Below are 17,392 nucleotides of genomic sequence, written 5' to 3'. Positions count from 1 at the left end.
CATGGTCATCTTTATCCTACAAATCAGAACAATGAAAATGAAACAAAGTTCAGGTACCCAATAAATTAATCGCTTTTTGTGTCTTACAAAAGGAATCCCAGAAAACGTAGTGAAATGGCAACAAGTGCTTGAATGTTCAACATCACTATAATTTCGCAATCGTAAATTTTACTTGCCATTCAGACGAGTAGAATTACTGGTCGGGGACCATCAACCGGACACTTTTTTAACATTTTTCCGTACAGATTTCATCATTTTTAATCTAGAGAACCAAAAAATTTGACACAGTTCAGCTAGGTTCTACTCCTAACTAACAAACTAGTTTGTTTATTTCTGATTGTATTGACACTTATATCTGAGGCTTGACAAGGAGGGTATCAAAATTACCTAAATTGTCCACACTACAGTACCATGTGTCCGGACAGATATGTACATGATGTGATTTAATTCAGACAAAAGCTTGGGTGTTTTTAATTTTTGATTTGTAACATGATATACAATATGTCTGCAACAACTGCTGAAGTTTTGGATATTTCTATCATTCACTCCGCAAATATTTATAGCTGGTATATGAGGTCAGGCATTGCTTTCTTGACCCCCGAATTTCAACGTCAACATTCTTGAAATAGACATTCAAATATTACCATTTACGGAAGTTGAAATAAATTTATTTACTTAATTTTATTAGAAACATGCACTTATTGTTGATAAAAAAGTGACTGACAACCACTGAACAAATAAATACTAAATTAAGCATTTTCGGGGCCGTCCGGGTTTGGTGGTTGTCCGGTTTTGGTGGTCCCCAACCAGTATGGAAATTTCAGTCACATAAATTTTTATTTTACTTGCCAGGGCGACACAAATTTTGATTTTACTCGCAAGTGAGATCGGGCAAGTGCTAATGACTAAGACTATTCTTATTTTAATGTCTCACGAAGTGTGACTGACATAAAATATTCCATTTTCTGACTCCTTAATCAGTGTGATGTTTAGCATAAAATTTCACTCAAACATTGCTACCTTTCCCTGTGACTTAAATCTACATTAATTTGACGTCACTTCCCCTATAGATCAACATAATAAAGTCATTTTCAAAAGAAATTTAACTGCATACAACCAGAGTTAAAAACATCAACACAAACTTGTGAATTTCATGACCTGCCCCCCCCCCCCCCCTTTAAACTAGAAGAATGCCAAATTCTTCTGGAATATAGATCTATTTCATGTACATTTTAATACCACTTGAACATCTTTTTCAGTTTAAAAAATCTTTTAAAGATTCGATAGCAGATTTGAAATTGAATCATGCAATGCAATGCAACAGTGCCAACACCATGATATCGTGACTGTTAGCTATACTGCTAAATCAGATAACACGTTAGCTTGCATTATTGTCATGTGTCTACTGTATACTAGATCTATTAATTACTATTAAATCAAAAGAAAGAGCAAGTAAAATCTATATTATTTACCTGATTTAACTCAAAGAAATAAAACGTCACCCGTCCCACCCATCAACTAAAAGAAAAGTAGCGCGATCATAAGTATGACGTCATGTGCGTCATTCTTAAAGTATGTACGTCATGCGCGTTTTGCAAGTGCGGCTTTGACTTTTTGGCGGTAAATTGACGGGCCGCTTACGAAACTAAAAAAAGAATATCATTGCAAAACAAAACGCCATTTATTGTAAGTTATTCGCGGACATTTTGTTCTTTATTTTAAACGAATTCGTTTACAAAAATTTTATGTGTATTAAGTATATGAACTATTTTTCTTTAGCAATACCACATGAAGTTTTGATCTCTTTTTTTTAATATGAGAAGATACATTTTCGGACAGCGAAAATTTCGGATATACTTTTTTTTTAATTATTACATTTAACTACGATATAACAAAGGGATATAACAATTAAAATATAAATAAATAGATCAGATACCGGGGTCTTAACCAATAGTATATTATTCAGTAATAGTAGGCTCATTCCGTATTTGTTGTACATTAATTAGTCATTATTGTAAAATAATTAAATTATAGACGGTGAAAATCGTATTCATTATAATGTATCGTGGACTAACCAGTTTTCAAACCTCTAAGCATTCAAGAGGTCTTTTAATGTAAATAAAAATATATCTTTATAAAAATTCTTTACATATATATGTTCACTTTAATCTTTATGTAACATTTCTGTAAAATTTGACTGAAATTCAACTATTAAAAAAGCTCTATTTCCATCTTGGAAAAAGCACAACCCTCTGTTTTAAAACTAACATGGCCTCTTAAAATAAAGAACCTAATCTCATAACCCCTTTCAAGTATCTCTAAAATTTTACTGTTTAGTTTTAGCCAATGAAGTGATTGTTATATGACTATCACATAACAATGAAGTACCCTACACGATGCTGTTACCTGCTTTTACATATTTATGACTATAATATTCATTTTCACAAATAGTTAATGGTGCATTTATGGGACTTACAAAGGTAATAGCAATTTGTATGAAATTACGCTAAGTAATAAAATATGTTACAGTGGAACCTGTCTAATCCGAACTCGTCCGGACCTGAAGAAAAGTTCGGATTAGAAAGGTTTCCGGATTAGAAAGGTTTCCGTATGAGGAGGTTTTTTACGTGTTTTTTTTTTCATGTTATTTGCAAATAGTTTAAGGAAAGAAAACGGGAATGCATTTGAAATTGCAATTTAGATATTTTATTATTGCAGTCTCTTATCGTTCATTTTACTACATGTGAATACAAAAATAAAGAAATTAAAATAAATCAATAAGCAAAAATATTATGTCCTCCAGGGTTAGTTAATCCACGATGTTAAACAGGAGGCCGAGACATGATTTGATATTCGTACCAGCATTTTTCAGTTGTTGTTTACTCGTATCCGATTCAGCGACTATCCGAATTCACTGACAGTTTCCATATATTTCATTACTTAATCACGTATCATTGAATCCTATACAAAGGATTAAAAGATATTTCTATTTCATTATATCAAAATATTTAAAGAAGCTGATGAAAAACAATCAATTAAGCAATTATAGAAGATATCAAGGCAAGCTAAGTGTAATTTTCACACCTTCGCATATCATATGTTTCACCCATTAATCAAGCGAAATAACACTTATCAGTTTGGTGTATGTTTACACCTGTAATATGTGCGATTATTTGTTATTTTGAATGAAGGTGTGACATTTGGCAAAATCTGTTCGGATCTGAGAGGTAAATTTTAGAGTAAAATAAGAACAAAAATTGAAAAAATCGTCCGGAATTCAGAGTAGACAGGTTCCGGATCCGAAAGGTTTTTTACTATTGAAAATAGAACGAATAAAATCGGGACCGGACACTTCGTTCGGATAAGAAAGGATTCCGGATTAGAAGGGTTCGGATTAGCAAGGCTCCACTGTATATAAATATTTGTTCCTATGCACTGTTTTCATTTGACATCAGCAGACATGTCTGTCAGAAACTAAGCTTTTATGCACACAAGTTCAGGACATCATAGTCACTTCTAGTAAAAAAATAACCGCACATGAATGAAAGGTTTGAGAATAGGTTGGGTGTGAGATTAGGTACTTATACGATATAAATTGTCCGAATAAAATTACTCTGATTGTAAAGGTTTAACTTATTAGTTCCAGAATGAGCAAAGCTGGAGAGAAAAACACACTGAAAAGAAAACACCAAGCACCATTTAAATCACCGGTATGTTATTTTAGATTGTAATGACTGGCAGTGAATGGTTAAAATGCATGTTGGGGAAGTAGCGCCACCCTTAATTTTGGATGTAAATTATACAGTATATTTGCAAAAGGGGAATAAAAAAAACTAAATGTTACAAGATTCAATTTCTTGGGGAAACTGCAAAAATGTAAAAGCAGTCTTTTTAGCTCACCTGTCACAAAGTGACAGGGTGAGCTTTTGTGATCGCTTTTCGTCCGGCGTCCATCTGTCTGTGCGTCCGGCGTCCGTCCGTAAACTTTTGCTTTAAATGACATCTCCTCATTAACCACTGAGCCAATTTCATCCAAACTTCACAGGAATGTTCCTTTGGTGGTCACCTTTAAAAATTGTTCAAAGAATTTAATTCCATGCAGAACTCTGGTTGCCATGGCAACCGAAAGAAAAATCTTTAAATATCTTCTTTTAAACAACCCTAAGAGCTAGAGCTTAGATATTTGGCATGAAACATCTTCTAGTGTGTGTCTACCAACTTGTTCAAATAAAAGCCCTGGGGTCAAAATTGGCCCCGCCCCAGGGGGTCATTGATTTTCCCTATATGCATATAGTAAAAACTTAAAAATCTTCTTTTAAAGAACCCAAAGAGCTAGAGCTAAGATATTTGGCATGAAACATCTTCTAGTGAGTGTCTACCAAATTTGTTCAAATAAAAGCCCCGGGGTCAAAATTGGCCCCGCCCCGGGGGGGAGGTCATTGATTTTCCCTATATGCATATAGTAAAAACTTAAAAAATCTTAATTTAAAGAACCGTAAGAGCTAGAGCTTAGATATTAAGCATGAAACATCTTCTAGTGAATGTCTACCAAGTTTGTTCAAATAAAAGCCCTGGGGTCAAAATTGGCCCCGCCCCAGGGGGTCATTGATTTTCCCTATATGCAAAAAGTAAAAACTTAAAAAATCTTCTTTTAAAGAACCCAAAGAGCTAGAGCTAAGATATTAAGCATGAAACATCTTCTAGTGAGTGTTTACCAAGTTTGTTCAAATAAAAGCCCTGGGGTCAAAATTGGCCCCGCCCCGGGGGGTCATTGATTTTCCCTATATGCATATAGTAAAAACTTAAAAAATCTTGTTTTAAAGAACCCAAAGAGCTAGAGCTAAGATATTTAGCATGAAACATCTTCTAATGAGTGTCTACCAAGTTTGTTCAAATAAAAGCCCTGGGGTCAAAATTGGCCCCGCCCCGGGGATCATTGATTTTCCCTTTATGCATATAGTAAAAACTTAAAAAATCTTCTTTTAAAGAACTCAATAAGCTAGAGCTAAGATATTTAGCATGAAACATGTTCTAATGGGTGTCTACCAAGTATGTTCAAATAAAAGCCCTGGGGTCAAAACTGGCCCCGCACGGGGGTCATTGATTTTCCTTATATGTGTATAGCAAAAACTTAAAAATCTTCTTTGAAAAAACCCAAATAGCTAGAGTTTAGATATTAAGCATGAAACATCTTTAAGTAAATATCTACAAAGTTTGTTCAAATAAAAGCCCTGGGGTCAAAACTGGCCCTGCCCCAGGGGTGTCATTGTTTTTAACTATATGTGTATAGTAAAAACTTTAAAAATCTTCTTTTAAAAAACCCAATGAGCTAGAACTTAGCATGAAACATCTTCTTATGGGTGTCTACCAAGTCTGTTCAAATAAACAAATAAAAACCCTTGGGTAAAAATTGGCCCGGGGGTGGGGGGGGCCTATATACAGGTGAGCGACCTCAGGGCCATCATGGCCCTCTTGTTTGGAGAAGCCGCCCTTAAACGGCCCCTGCTGTAGAAGAAAAAAAGCCCATAAATGCCACTAATTAAGAATGATAATTAGTCTTACAGTCACATAATGACTTAGTCTTAGTGTCACATTATGTAGCCAATTAGTTTTGTTGCGAATGGTTTGTTTGACACATTTATACAGAGTGAGTCTGAGTGAGACCTTTTTTTACCAACTGTGAAACCAAAAAAATATTGCTCGTCCAAATATCTCAATGTGACTCCCTTTGACAGACTAATGCACATACTGTTGGATAATAGCTCTTAAGGTGACAACGGACACTTTTCGTGGTACTCACATAAATGTCATTTAAACCAACTTATTTTAGTAATAATTGTTATTTATGTAATCTTTGTGCATTAAATGTCGTTGATCATCATAAAAAATAACATATTTGAAGAAAATGCCTTTGTAAATGATTGATTTTCAATAAAAATCCAAAAATTTTAAATCGTCATATCAAAGTCATTTTTTATTTTTTTGTCATCAAACTTTTGGAAAATAAACATACTTATAATATCTGGGGAACCGTGTCTCAAATTTTTTCTATCTTTTCTCAAAAAAATATTACGTAACGTCAAACATTTTATGCGACTTTTTTCACCATACATATTACGTAATTAAAGATAATTAAGCCGCTGATAGAGCAAACAAAAATCCCTGACACGGTTCCCTCCGTAATTGAATTCCCTTTCATGACATCATGTGCTTTAAACCGCATGTTAATTGCTTGATTATTAAAAAAGTTATGCCGATTCAAAGTTAGTCCGACTCGCATCAAACGAAGTGTCATAAATCGGCTGTTCTCTCTCGGACCCCTACGTTTCACGCTAAATAATTGCATAATACACAAATATCGCACCAGAGAGGGTCACAAATTGCGGTAACATACTCTAACAACATTTTATGACCCAGTGACATCTGACCAATTAAAAAGTTGCAGATTAATATCAGTTTATAACAGAAATTTCTTCAAATCTTAACGTGATTTACCATCCGTCTGGTATCGGTCGCACATGTCACGTGACTTTCGGTAAAATTTGAGGCACTCGGTGGGGGAAATGGAACGTATTTGCGCACCGCTAGCGGGTATTTAATTGTTTCACTTTTGAATATCATCAGCATTATTATTATATTATACCAGTGTCACTCTGATTCGTTTTTACGAAATTCCGTTAAAATATAAATTAAAATAACAAAAAACTGAGCTTCTGACGGTCTTTTAAAGTCCATGGTAGATGTACAAATAAGAACGGGATATTATATATTTTTTCCTCCAAATTGATATAAATGCTTAACATATTTTTATAGAAATAAAAGGTATCACTAGATCATTATGATCTGACATTCTTTACTTCTATTATCATGAATATCATCTATGCATCTAAGCACGGCATAAAGATCCATTTTCTACTGGGATATACAATAAATTCTATACTTTGTCCCAGGTTTATTTAGTACTGTGTTTCGATTTACTGGCGAACAATTTATTCAAACCATTCACTGATAATATATTTTATTATCTTTTTTTTATTGATTCATAGAGAAAAATAATCATCCTTAGACAACCTAAAATGGTTTAGAAATTTGTCAGGGACACCTTACCACAAGTCATATAGGCGTTCACATAAAAAAATGTTGTCTGTTTTTGCTGTTGTTTTGTTAGAAAACGATGTTGAATGTAAAGCAAGCCCTTGAATCCGTACAAAGTCCATAAACTCAATGTAATATCTATCAGATTAACGGGTCAGACAAATTATTTTCACACATTATGGATATTTTAGCAACTATATTTTTTATAACCCCGTGGTTGTGCGATTTACCGCTATGCTTAACTATTTATGTTTCATACATTATGTTTCATACATTATGTTACGTACATTGGCCGACAATTTCTTATTTTATAAAAAAGGCTTAATAAAAGGTAGACGATATTCGTATTTGTACGATACATGAATTACGAGTAGTATGGACCAGTATGGACCGGTAATTCACGCATATATGGAACTACCGATTTCCCTCATTGATGCCTCAACAGGGGGCGGAGCATTATCGATAATTGACAGGTTACGCGAATAGCAGATAAAAATGGTGCAGGTACCGTTTTAAACGTTTAAAAACACATTTTTTGGACTAACTGCTTCCAAAATTAAATCACGAATGTGTTCAGAAAAGATGGATAAATCTACTAAGCAAAAAATCTCATTTTAGGTATTTTCAGTGATAATTGACTCCGTTGTCACCTTAAGTAATAATTAAAGGCAACCAGTATTTAGAGACCTTGACCTATCTGTTCAATAAAGACTTACAATGAAATTTCTGATTAAAATGTTATGTATCATTAATGTTTTCAAAATATATGCATCAGAAAGAAATTGTAAATTTTAATGGCAATACATTTGAAAATAAAATTTATGATAAAAATAGATACATGCAATGAAAAATAAAATCAGAGACACTATATTGTAACATGTAGTTACTATCTTATCTTATATGTCTGTGTCATAAAAATTTAATTAAAGTTCAACATTATTGTCATTTTTGTTATATTTAACTGCACTGTGCCATAGAAAATTATTATCCTGCATTCCAAATTGTTATCTGGCTTATGAGTTAAATATAACAGGAATTTAATAACCAAATATTTGTTTTCTTTTCCTTATTTGATGTATACAATAATTATGTTGTCAGATTTTCCCTATTCGTCTAAAATATACATCATAAAAATTCCCAATTCTGGGGTCGTGTCATGTTCCTTGAAGTGCTGTGAAGAAATCCTGAATCTCTTTGTTTTTAAATAAATGCTATAAATTATTAAACAATACTTTGAATTATATAATTTAAATAAAAGAAGTTATAATATATGCACCAATTGGTTTCAAGGTTGCAAGTCAGTACCATGATAGTGATTTGTATTGCATTGCCACGTAGTTATCATGCTATGCATGGCAATTCATTTGCTTCTGTAATACATGTCTCTGATTGAATTGGTTGAAAAAAAAATAGTGATAATTTATAATGTACTGTGATAGAAAATAAGTTGAATTACTCATTCAAAGTAATTGAATTAAAAATGTTGAAAAGTTTTCACATTTAGTAAGGAAGCTATCAATTAAGGTAGCTAATGTTATACTGAATGTTGGTGGTTCTATTCAAGTGCCGTCTTATGCCAGAAAAAAAATGCCCATTATGGACACTTGAGGTATTTTTCAACCAGTAAAGCTGGAAAGTTGCCATATGACCTTTATTATGCTCGCCCATATGGTTCATTCTGGTGGCGAGGGTAAAATTATTAAAACCAAATACTCATTATACACACATGACCTTTACAGTGTTGGTGCGACTTAAAAACCCAATCAATCGTATCAATACAGCTGAGCTGTTTATACTGAGACATATTACTGCAAAATCATTATTTTTTGTTGGGCACTAATTTCTGTGGATTTTTTGGTCAAAAAATTTATAAAGATAAAGGAAAAATTTTCATTTCATCTTCTCTTAGATAATATTTTGCATCATATTACCTTTTGGCACAAATTTAACAATCAACAAAAATGTTCTTTGTGACAAAACCCCAAAATTTCATGCGCATCAAAAATAGATTAATGATTTTGCAGGTAACCTGTTAAAAATCTCCATAACTGATGATATAACATGGAATAGTTTCAGAAAGATGCAGCTAGTAGGGTGTCAGAAGGTGATCAGCAGACTGTTGACCTGGTGAAAGATAAGTTAAAAATGGTGGACAAGGAGATTGAAGACTTGAAGTCACAGTATGTATCTTTAGGAAGAAGGATTTCAGCTATAATGAAAATTGCTCACTTTTGTCTTAAAATTGTATTGAGATTATACACAGTGTACTAGGTTTGATAAAATTACAGATTTCCATCATAAAATTGTATTGAGATTATACTAAGTTTGATAAAATTACAGATTTCCATCATAAAATTGTATTGAGATTATACTAGGTTTGATAAAATTACAGATTTCCATCATAAAATTGTATTGAGATTATACTAGGTTTGATGAAATTACAGATTTTCATCATAAAATTGTATTGAGATTATACTAGGTTTGATGAAATTACAGACTTTCATCATAAAATTGTATTGAGAATATACTAGGTTTGATAAAATTACAGACTTTCATCAAAAAATTGTATTGAGAATATACTAGGTTTGATAAAATTACAGACTTTCATCAAAAAATTGTATTGAGATTATACTAGGTTTGATAAAATTACAGACTTTCATCAAAAAATTGTATTGAGATTATACTAGGTTTGATAAAATTACAGATTTCCATCAAAAAATTGTATTGAGATTATACTAGGTTTGATGAAATTACAGATTTCCATCATAAAATTGTATTGAGATTATACTAGGTTTGATGAAATTACAGATTTTCATCATAAAATTGTATTGAGATTATACTAGGTTTGATGAAATTACAGACTTTCATCATAAAATTGTATTGAGATTATACTAGGTTTGATGAAATTACAGACTTTCATCATAAAATTGTATTGAGAATATACTAGGTTTGATAAAATTACAGATTTCCATCATAAAATTGTATTGAGATTATACTAGGTTTGATAAAATTACAGACTTTCATCATAAAATTGTATTGAGATTATACTAGGTTTGATAAAATTACAGATTTCCATCAAAAATTGTATTGAGATTATACTAGGTTTGATAAAATTACAGATTTCCATCATAAAATTGTATTGAGATTATACTAGGTTTGATAAAATTACAGACTTTCATCAAAAAATTGTATTGAGATTATACTAGGTTTGATAAAATTACAGATTTCCATCATAAAATTGTATTGAGATTATACTAGGTTTGATAAAATTACAGATTTCCATCATAAAATTGTATTGAGATTATACTAGGTTTGATAAAATTACAGACTTTCATCATAAAATTGTATTGAGATTATACTAGGTTTGATAAAATTACAGACTTTCATCATAAAATTGTATTGAGATTATACTAGGTTTGATAAAATTACAGATTTCCATCATAAAATTGTATTGAGATTATACTAGGTTTGATGAAATTACAGACTTTCATCATAAAATTGTATTGAGAATATACTAGGTTTGATAAAATTACAGACTCAGTTCTTAATATCAGTAATTACTTTTAAAGGCACATTATGCCTCAGAAATAAATAATTTTTCAGTTCTTTTGATATGTCAAATTTGTGAATAAGAGCATGTTAGATGTTTAACAACTGAAGAAAGTAGTGCTGAATGTGCAGTAATGTGTCATTAAAGTAGCAAAATGTAAACAAAGTAGTATTTTGACTTCTACACAAAATAAATCACTGTAATTATACTGATTGCCATCAGAGTTATAGTTGCAAAAGATAGTCCATTGAAAATGTGTATTTCTTTGAAAACTGTAACAAGATACCAAGTTAAAAGTTTTTGAGAAATGAAATTTGTAGCATTTCTGAAGCATAATGGGCCTTCAATTGAAACAGAAAGTCTCTAAAATGCTCATTGACAACAAGTACTATTATGAAATAACTATTTTTTCTGCACCATCTATAATCATGAATTATTAATTACAAACTTCTGAATGACATTACCAACAAAGCACTATAGCTTAAAATCAAGATATATTTCAATTCTTAAACATAAGTGAAATGAAAGGGAATTAAAACTATAGCAATAATTCCAACTTGAAGTAAAGACTTTTGGTTAAAATGAATTATTTTAGCAAATATTTTGAGAATATCGCATGTTGAAAATGCCAAATTACATTCCATAACCTTGTTGTTGGCTGTAAATAATTTGAGGAAAATCGCTATAATATCTGCCATTTCTAGAATAAACTAAAAGCTTGCTCATCCTTATGTAAATGCTTAGTATATAGGAATGAAATAAGAATGGAGATTGCACAGTTGTTATATAACACAAATGTCTTTGTTTAAAGGGAGACATAGGCAAAATTTTCAATTCTTCTTTTTGAGTTTTTCATTCATCTTTCTGTATAAATAAACTAGGCAGTCTTAGGAACAAAACTTTTCTCTTTATAAAGAATAAAATGCTGGTTTCCTAACTTGACCCGCGTGGGTCAGGTTAGAGCGTTAAGATTTCACATAAGTTGCCACAGTGAACTATGGAAACGTTAAAGAACATATCAAAGTAATGACTTAGACTTGTTTCAATTATTCAATATCCACAAAATCAGTTATAATTGTAACTTCCAGGTATTGTTCAAGTCACATGGCTTGATTTAAAAAAAACTCGGTGATTATGTCGGCGGTAAATTTCGTTCAATACATCTAGATATATTTTCGCTTCAAATCCAAAATAAAAAGAATTTAAACAGACTTTCATGCTGGGACTTTAGAAAATGTCATTTTAGCGTGATTTGAGTACATTAAATCATTTTGATATTTTTGTCATTTATTTGCCTGAGTATCCCTTTAAAAGGGAATTAATCTCTTTTAGTGTTTGAATTAGGAAATATATATATATATATCAATTCTGAGTGCATTGTTGTAGAATAATGCTTGGTTCGAGTTCAAGGAATATAAAAAAATCACAAAGGCCGAGTGATTAATAACTAAGCATTTGAACGAAAAAACATGCATAATTATACCATAATGCACAAAAAATTACTATCCATTTCAATTCTAACATGCTAATAAAAAAAGGAGAATTGATAAATAAATGTTGAAGTAGAAGAAATTTTCCTTGTGTTATAAACTTTTGCTTAATTGACATCAATTTTATTTGACGTTATATGACGTGAAAGCATTCCTTTTAATGCAGTGTATATTTCATGTAACAATGCACTTGACTGCCTTATCTGTTTGATGGGGAATAGTGTGAAGCTTGTAAGAATGATTTTATCCTGCTACTGTCTATATTATCAACTGGATAAAGCCTTGCCGGATAAACTTATCTATCTCCAGTCATTACGTCATATGATGATGCCACATGGTTATCAGCAAAACAAAACTACATATAGACGCTGTTTTATCGGGGAAGGATAAAAATGAAACCATTTAAATAATCTAAAAACATAATCAAAGTAGACAAAAGCAAGAAAAATCAAAATAGACTAAAGCAGGATAAATCAAATACATGGCTGAATTGTCAGGTTAGAAGAAGGTTTATTATACCCCCAAAAACGAAGTTTGGGGGGGTATATAGGAGTCACCCGGTGGTCGGTCGGTCGGTTGGTCGGTCGGTCGGTCCAGACGTCCGTTGCATTTTCCTTGTCCGGAGCATAACTTGAAGACTAATGCTTGGAATTCAATATAACTACACACAATGGTCAAGCACATTGAGAGGAAGTGCAGTGCACAAGAACCATAACTCTATCTTGACTAATTACAGAGTTATTGCCCTTTGTTACTTTTCCTTGTCCGGGGCATAACTTGAAAACTACAGGTTGGAATTCAAAATAACTTAATACAATTGTCAAACACAATAAGGGGAAGTGCAGTGCACAAGAACCATAACTCTATCTAAAGTAATTACAGAGTTATTGCCCTTTGTTACTTTTCCATTGCTTTTTTTTGTCCGGACCATAACTTGAAGACTAATAGTTGGAATTCAATATAACTACATACAATGGTCAAGCACATTGAGAGGAAGTGCAGTGCACAAGAACCATAACTCCATCTTGATTAATTACAGAGTTATTGCCCTTTGTTACTTTTCCTTGTCCGGGGCATAACTTGAAAACTGCTGGTTGGAATTCAAAATAACTTCATACAATTGTCAAACACAATAAGGGGAAGTGCAGTGCACAAGAACCATAACTCCATATTGACTCATAACAGAGTTATTGCCCTTTGTTACTTTTCCATTGCTTTTTTGTCGGGAGCATAACTTGAAGACTAATGGATGGAATTCAATATTACTTCATACAATGTTCAAGCACATTGAGAGGAAGTGCAGTGCACAAGAACCATAACTCCATCTTGACTAATTACAGAGTTACTGCCCTTTGTTAATTTTCCTTGTCCAGAGCATGACTTGAAAACTACTGGTTGGAATTCAAAACAACTTCATACAATGGTCAAGCACAATAAGGGGAAGTGCAGTGCACAAGAACCATAACTCCATCTTGACTAATTACAGAGTTATTGCCCTTTGTTACTTTTCCTTGTCCAGAGCATGACTTGAAAACTACTGGTTGGAATTCAAAACAACTTCATACAATGGTCAAGCACAATAAGGGGAAGTGCAGTGCACAAGAACCATAACTCCATCTTGACTAATTACAGAGTTATTGCCCTTTGTTACTTTTCCTTGTCCAGAGCATAACTTGAAAACTACTGTTTGGAATTCAGTACAACTTCATACAGTTGTCAAGGACATTAAAAGGAAGTACAGTGCACAAGAGCCATAACTCCATTTTGACAAAATACAGAGTTACTGCCCTTTGGTACTTTTCCTTGTCCTGAGCATAACTTAATACGTACTGGTTGGAATTCAAAACAACTTCATACAATGTTCAAGCACAATAAGAGGAAGTGCAGTGCACAAGAACTATAACTCTATCTTCAGTTTTTATAGAGTTTTTGCCCTTTGTTCCTTTTCTTTGTCTTTCTGGACTTATTACAGAGTAATTCAATTAAACTTCATCAATGGCCAACCACATTGAAAGGATATGCAACATAGAAGAACCACAACTATCTTTAATTGCTAACAACCATAACTCTATATTTCAATTCTTTTACAAGGTATTCTGTTACTAGTAACATCCTCATTTCCGAAGCAGTCTTGTGGGGGTATTAATCACATTTAGTGATAGTTCTAGTTTAGTTTGCTGTGAAAGTGAATCTTTGCACCCTTATAGAAGCTTGCCTGAAGGTACTTTTTCTCGCTCAACGGATAGACCTCCACCCTGACATCAACCATGACTGTATTCTCTATATTCACCCTTTGTTACAAACTGTTTATATATCTTTATAGAGGAATGGAAGAGGCAGAGTTACAGTTACACATAGATAAATTACACGAGTACAATGAGATAAAAGATGTTGGTCAACTCGTGCTTGGAAGATTAGGTTAGTTATTTCTAATACTTTTGTTTAAAAAACAATAAAAAAACAACAAAGAAAAACAGTATTTATGAAGTAACGTAGAATCTGGAGCGATTTGCAAAAGGTGGCAAATGGATATATGGCAGAGTAAAATGTTGATGTTCTTATGTAACATTTGTAACACTTGTAACATGGTTACCACTTGCTTTTTCCCAATGCCACCACAATCAGATAACCAGACCCATTCCCAATGGCATATAATTATGCTTATTTTTTTCCCAGTTTTAAAATAAAATTCCCAATTGAACTGAAATTCCTGATATCCAAACTGAAAAATTTGCTGAAGTTCAATACTGTCTATCTAACAAATAGATGTTTCCTCACATTTATTGTCCAAACTTCATTGTATTGTTACCCTTTTTAATCTGAAATCAAAAACTGAGAATGGAATTTACCCTCACATTTTATAAGTAAATTTTATAAAAAATTTAATTTTAATTTTAGCATGCATGGTATATAGCAGAGGCTTATCTATATGGACAGCTTTCTGCCTTCCATTTAAATATACAAGTCAGATGCTGTAAAGCCATGGATCTGGTGAAACTGTGGTGCAGGATACGTGTGTGATACTAAAATTATCATATTTCACATTTTGCTATCACCACTCCTGATATATTTATTTTCATACCACTGAATGAAAATAAATCCTGTATTTGTAGAAAAAATATAAATATCCGTTATGTTTTGGCGCAGACCATTGTACTAATTATGTTTCTGACAAATAAATATTTGAATTCATTTTTTACTTTTTCAGCTAATCTAGAAGGAGTAAGGACAAAGGACTTGTACGATCAATATGGGCTTAACCTGGAGGATTAATTGAGGTCATATGTCGATTGCCTTAACCTGATATAAGATATTGTATCGGAGATGGATAAGAAGTTCAAAGGTCAAGGAATTATTCGTTGTTTCTGTGTGGTGACATCCAGTTGAAGGAAGATTTGAACAGCAAAAAAGAGAAGGAAGTGAATTTTGAACTTATGATAGTGATATGTTGAGTTGCTTGATGACTGGAGCAAACCTTTGCTGATTTCAAGGCGGCCGAAACCTTTTATTTTGTTTGTGAAAGTTGAAGCCGTCTGTGAAATGAAGTAATTTATGTGATGTCATAATTCGCATACAGTCAAACTTGTGAACAAAGGCCACCTGAGGTGATATTGACCATGAACTTTACAGACAAGGGGCCTTTATTTGGAGGTTACTATATATATTTGTTTAAATCAATAAAGGGTTGTTGAAGAGTGTACTTCATTTACAGGGTGATCTTAATTCATAGGTGGTTTTTAACACAGGTTTAACTATAGACAGATGAAAATTTATTTCTGTTAGGTAATAGTTGAAATGAAATTACAGCTTCTGTTTTGTCTTTTAGCATGTTGAGGCAACCGGAATTAATAACGGGCCTGCTAAATTTAAAAAAAATCAATTTTTTGCACTATTTCTAGCTGAAATACAGCCTTCAGAATAATGTCCCTTGTCTCACAACTTCACCTTGTCATGATAAACAAGTGTTGCTAGTTTGGTATTGATAAACCTTGTTAGTTGTTTGAATAATTGGTGCTACATTAAAGTTTTTGCATTACTAAAATGATGACTTTTTCTTCAAAGCAGATTGGCTTAAAAGAAAATAGTGCAGATAATTAGATTCTTCTTAATTCATCATGATATAAAGGTTACATTTTTAAAAAGTTTTCTGAACAATTGGTAGATATATTTAGATATACAGCTAGCATTAACACAATTCATTTCAAGAAACCATTTGTAAAAATATTTAAAACTTAAATGACTTAAGCTGATTTTTCATACTTCAATAAGCAAAACTGTCAAATTAACTATAATCAAGTTAGTTAGTCACTGTATCATCACTTTAGTGCAATAACTGGTTAAATCTTATATTATTTGGAAGGACTTAACCCGTTACAGCACTAAGTTGATGGTATGATTTCTACATGCAGCTGAAATAGAAAATTTATTCATTTACCCTCAAGTTTTTATTTAACACATTATAGAAATAACAATTGAATAAAATACTTTAATATATACTTTTTTCACTGTAAAAAATTATTTTTTCACTGCAGTGAAACATATTTTACATATTTTCACTGGTGATTTGCACTACTTTCTTCTAAATTCAGCTAATACACAAAATTTAAAGGGAATTCTCTCTATTCATTAGCTTAAAAAAGAGAAAAGGTATAATTATAATAAACAGAAAATTCAAGTTTTTTCAATCAATAAAGAATTTATTTGCATCTTGTGGTATAAAAATTATCATATTTCACTTGTGTATCTTTTGAATTAACAACATCAACAACAATAATCTAAAACCAATATGTAGTGAAACAAAAAAAAAACAAATAAAAGTCAAGATAATGATGAAAGTTCAAGGGTAAATAGTTCAGCAATAAGAAATAACCTTCTTGCATATTTAAACTTTAGCTTGTCAAGTGTTCATTAACATGTAATTGTGTTGTTGTGTCTTTTTTTTGCCATCTTATGTGACTTCTTGTTTAATGTTGTTATAAAATATATTTATACAATTTTATTTATCAATTTCCGATGACTTAATGCTATGTACCTGTACATGTTGTATTCAACTTGATTAAAAGTGTTGAATTTTCTGAAATTACTAATTTGTTAAAACTTTTTACATCTGTGAACTATAGAACTTTTACGGTATCAAATAGATTACTTTACTAAAAAAGTATAGGGTGACTCAATTGGCAGCCCCCAATTTTTACTTAAATACAGATAAAGATCAGTTGAACTCTTGTTTTTGTTTAAACTTATGTTCTTTATAAAC

General features: G+C 31.9%; 1 protein-coding gene across 1 annotated transcript; it reads left to right on the top strand.

The window, feature by feature from the left end:
- Window positions 1-1,575: 1,575 nt before the first annotated feature.
- Window positions 1,576-16,628, top strand: LOC132743815 (DNA repair protein SWI5 homolog). The gene is made up of 5 exons (XM_060732382.1): window positions 1,576-1,686; window positions 3,641-3,710; window positions 9,166-9,275; window positions 14,459-14,553; window positions 15,344-16,628. The coding sequence occupies exons 2-5, from the start codon at window positions 3,648-3,650 to the stop codon at window positions 15,406-15,408; spliced, it is 333 nt and encodes a 110-aa protein (XP_060588365.1). The 5' UTR covers window positions 1,576-1,686; window positions 3,641-3,647; the 3' UTR covers window positions 15,409-16,628.
- The last annotated feature ends 764 nt before the right edge of the window (window positions 16,629-17,392 follow it).

The sequence above is a fragment of the Ruditapes philippinarum genome, unplaced genomic scaffold, assembly GCF_026571515.1.
Source record: "Ruditapes philippinarum isolate M1 unplaced genomic scaffold, ASM2657151v2 ctg6199_1_1_1_1, whole genome shotgun sequence".
NCBI classification, from domain to species: Eukaryota; Metazoa; Mollusca; class Bivalvia; order Venerida; family Veneridae; genus Ruditapes; species Ruditapes philippinarum.
The sequence above is the reverse complement of the archived record's forward strand: the minus strand, read 5'-3'. Positions and strand labels throughout refer to the sequence as shown.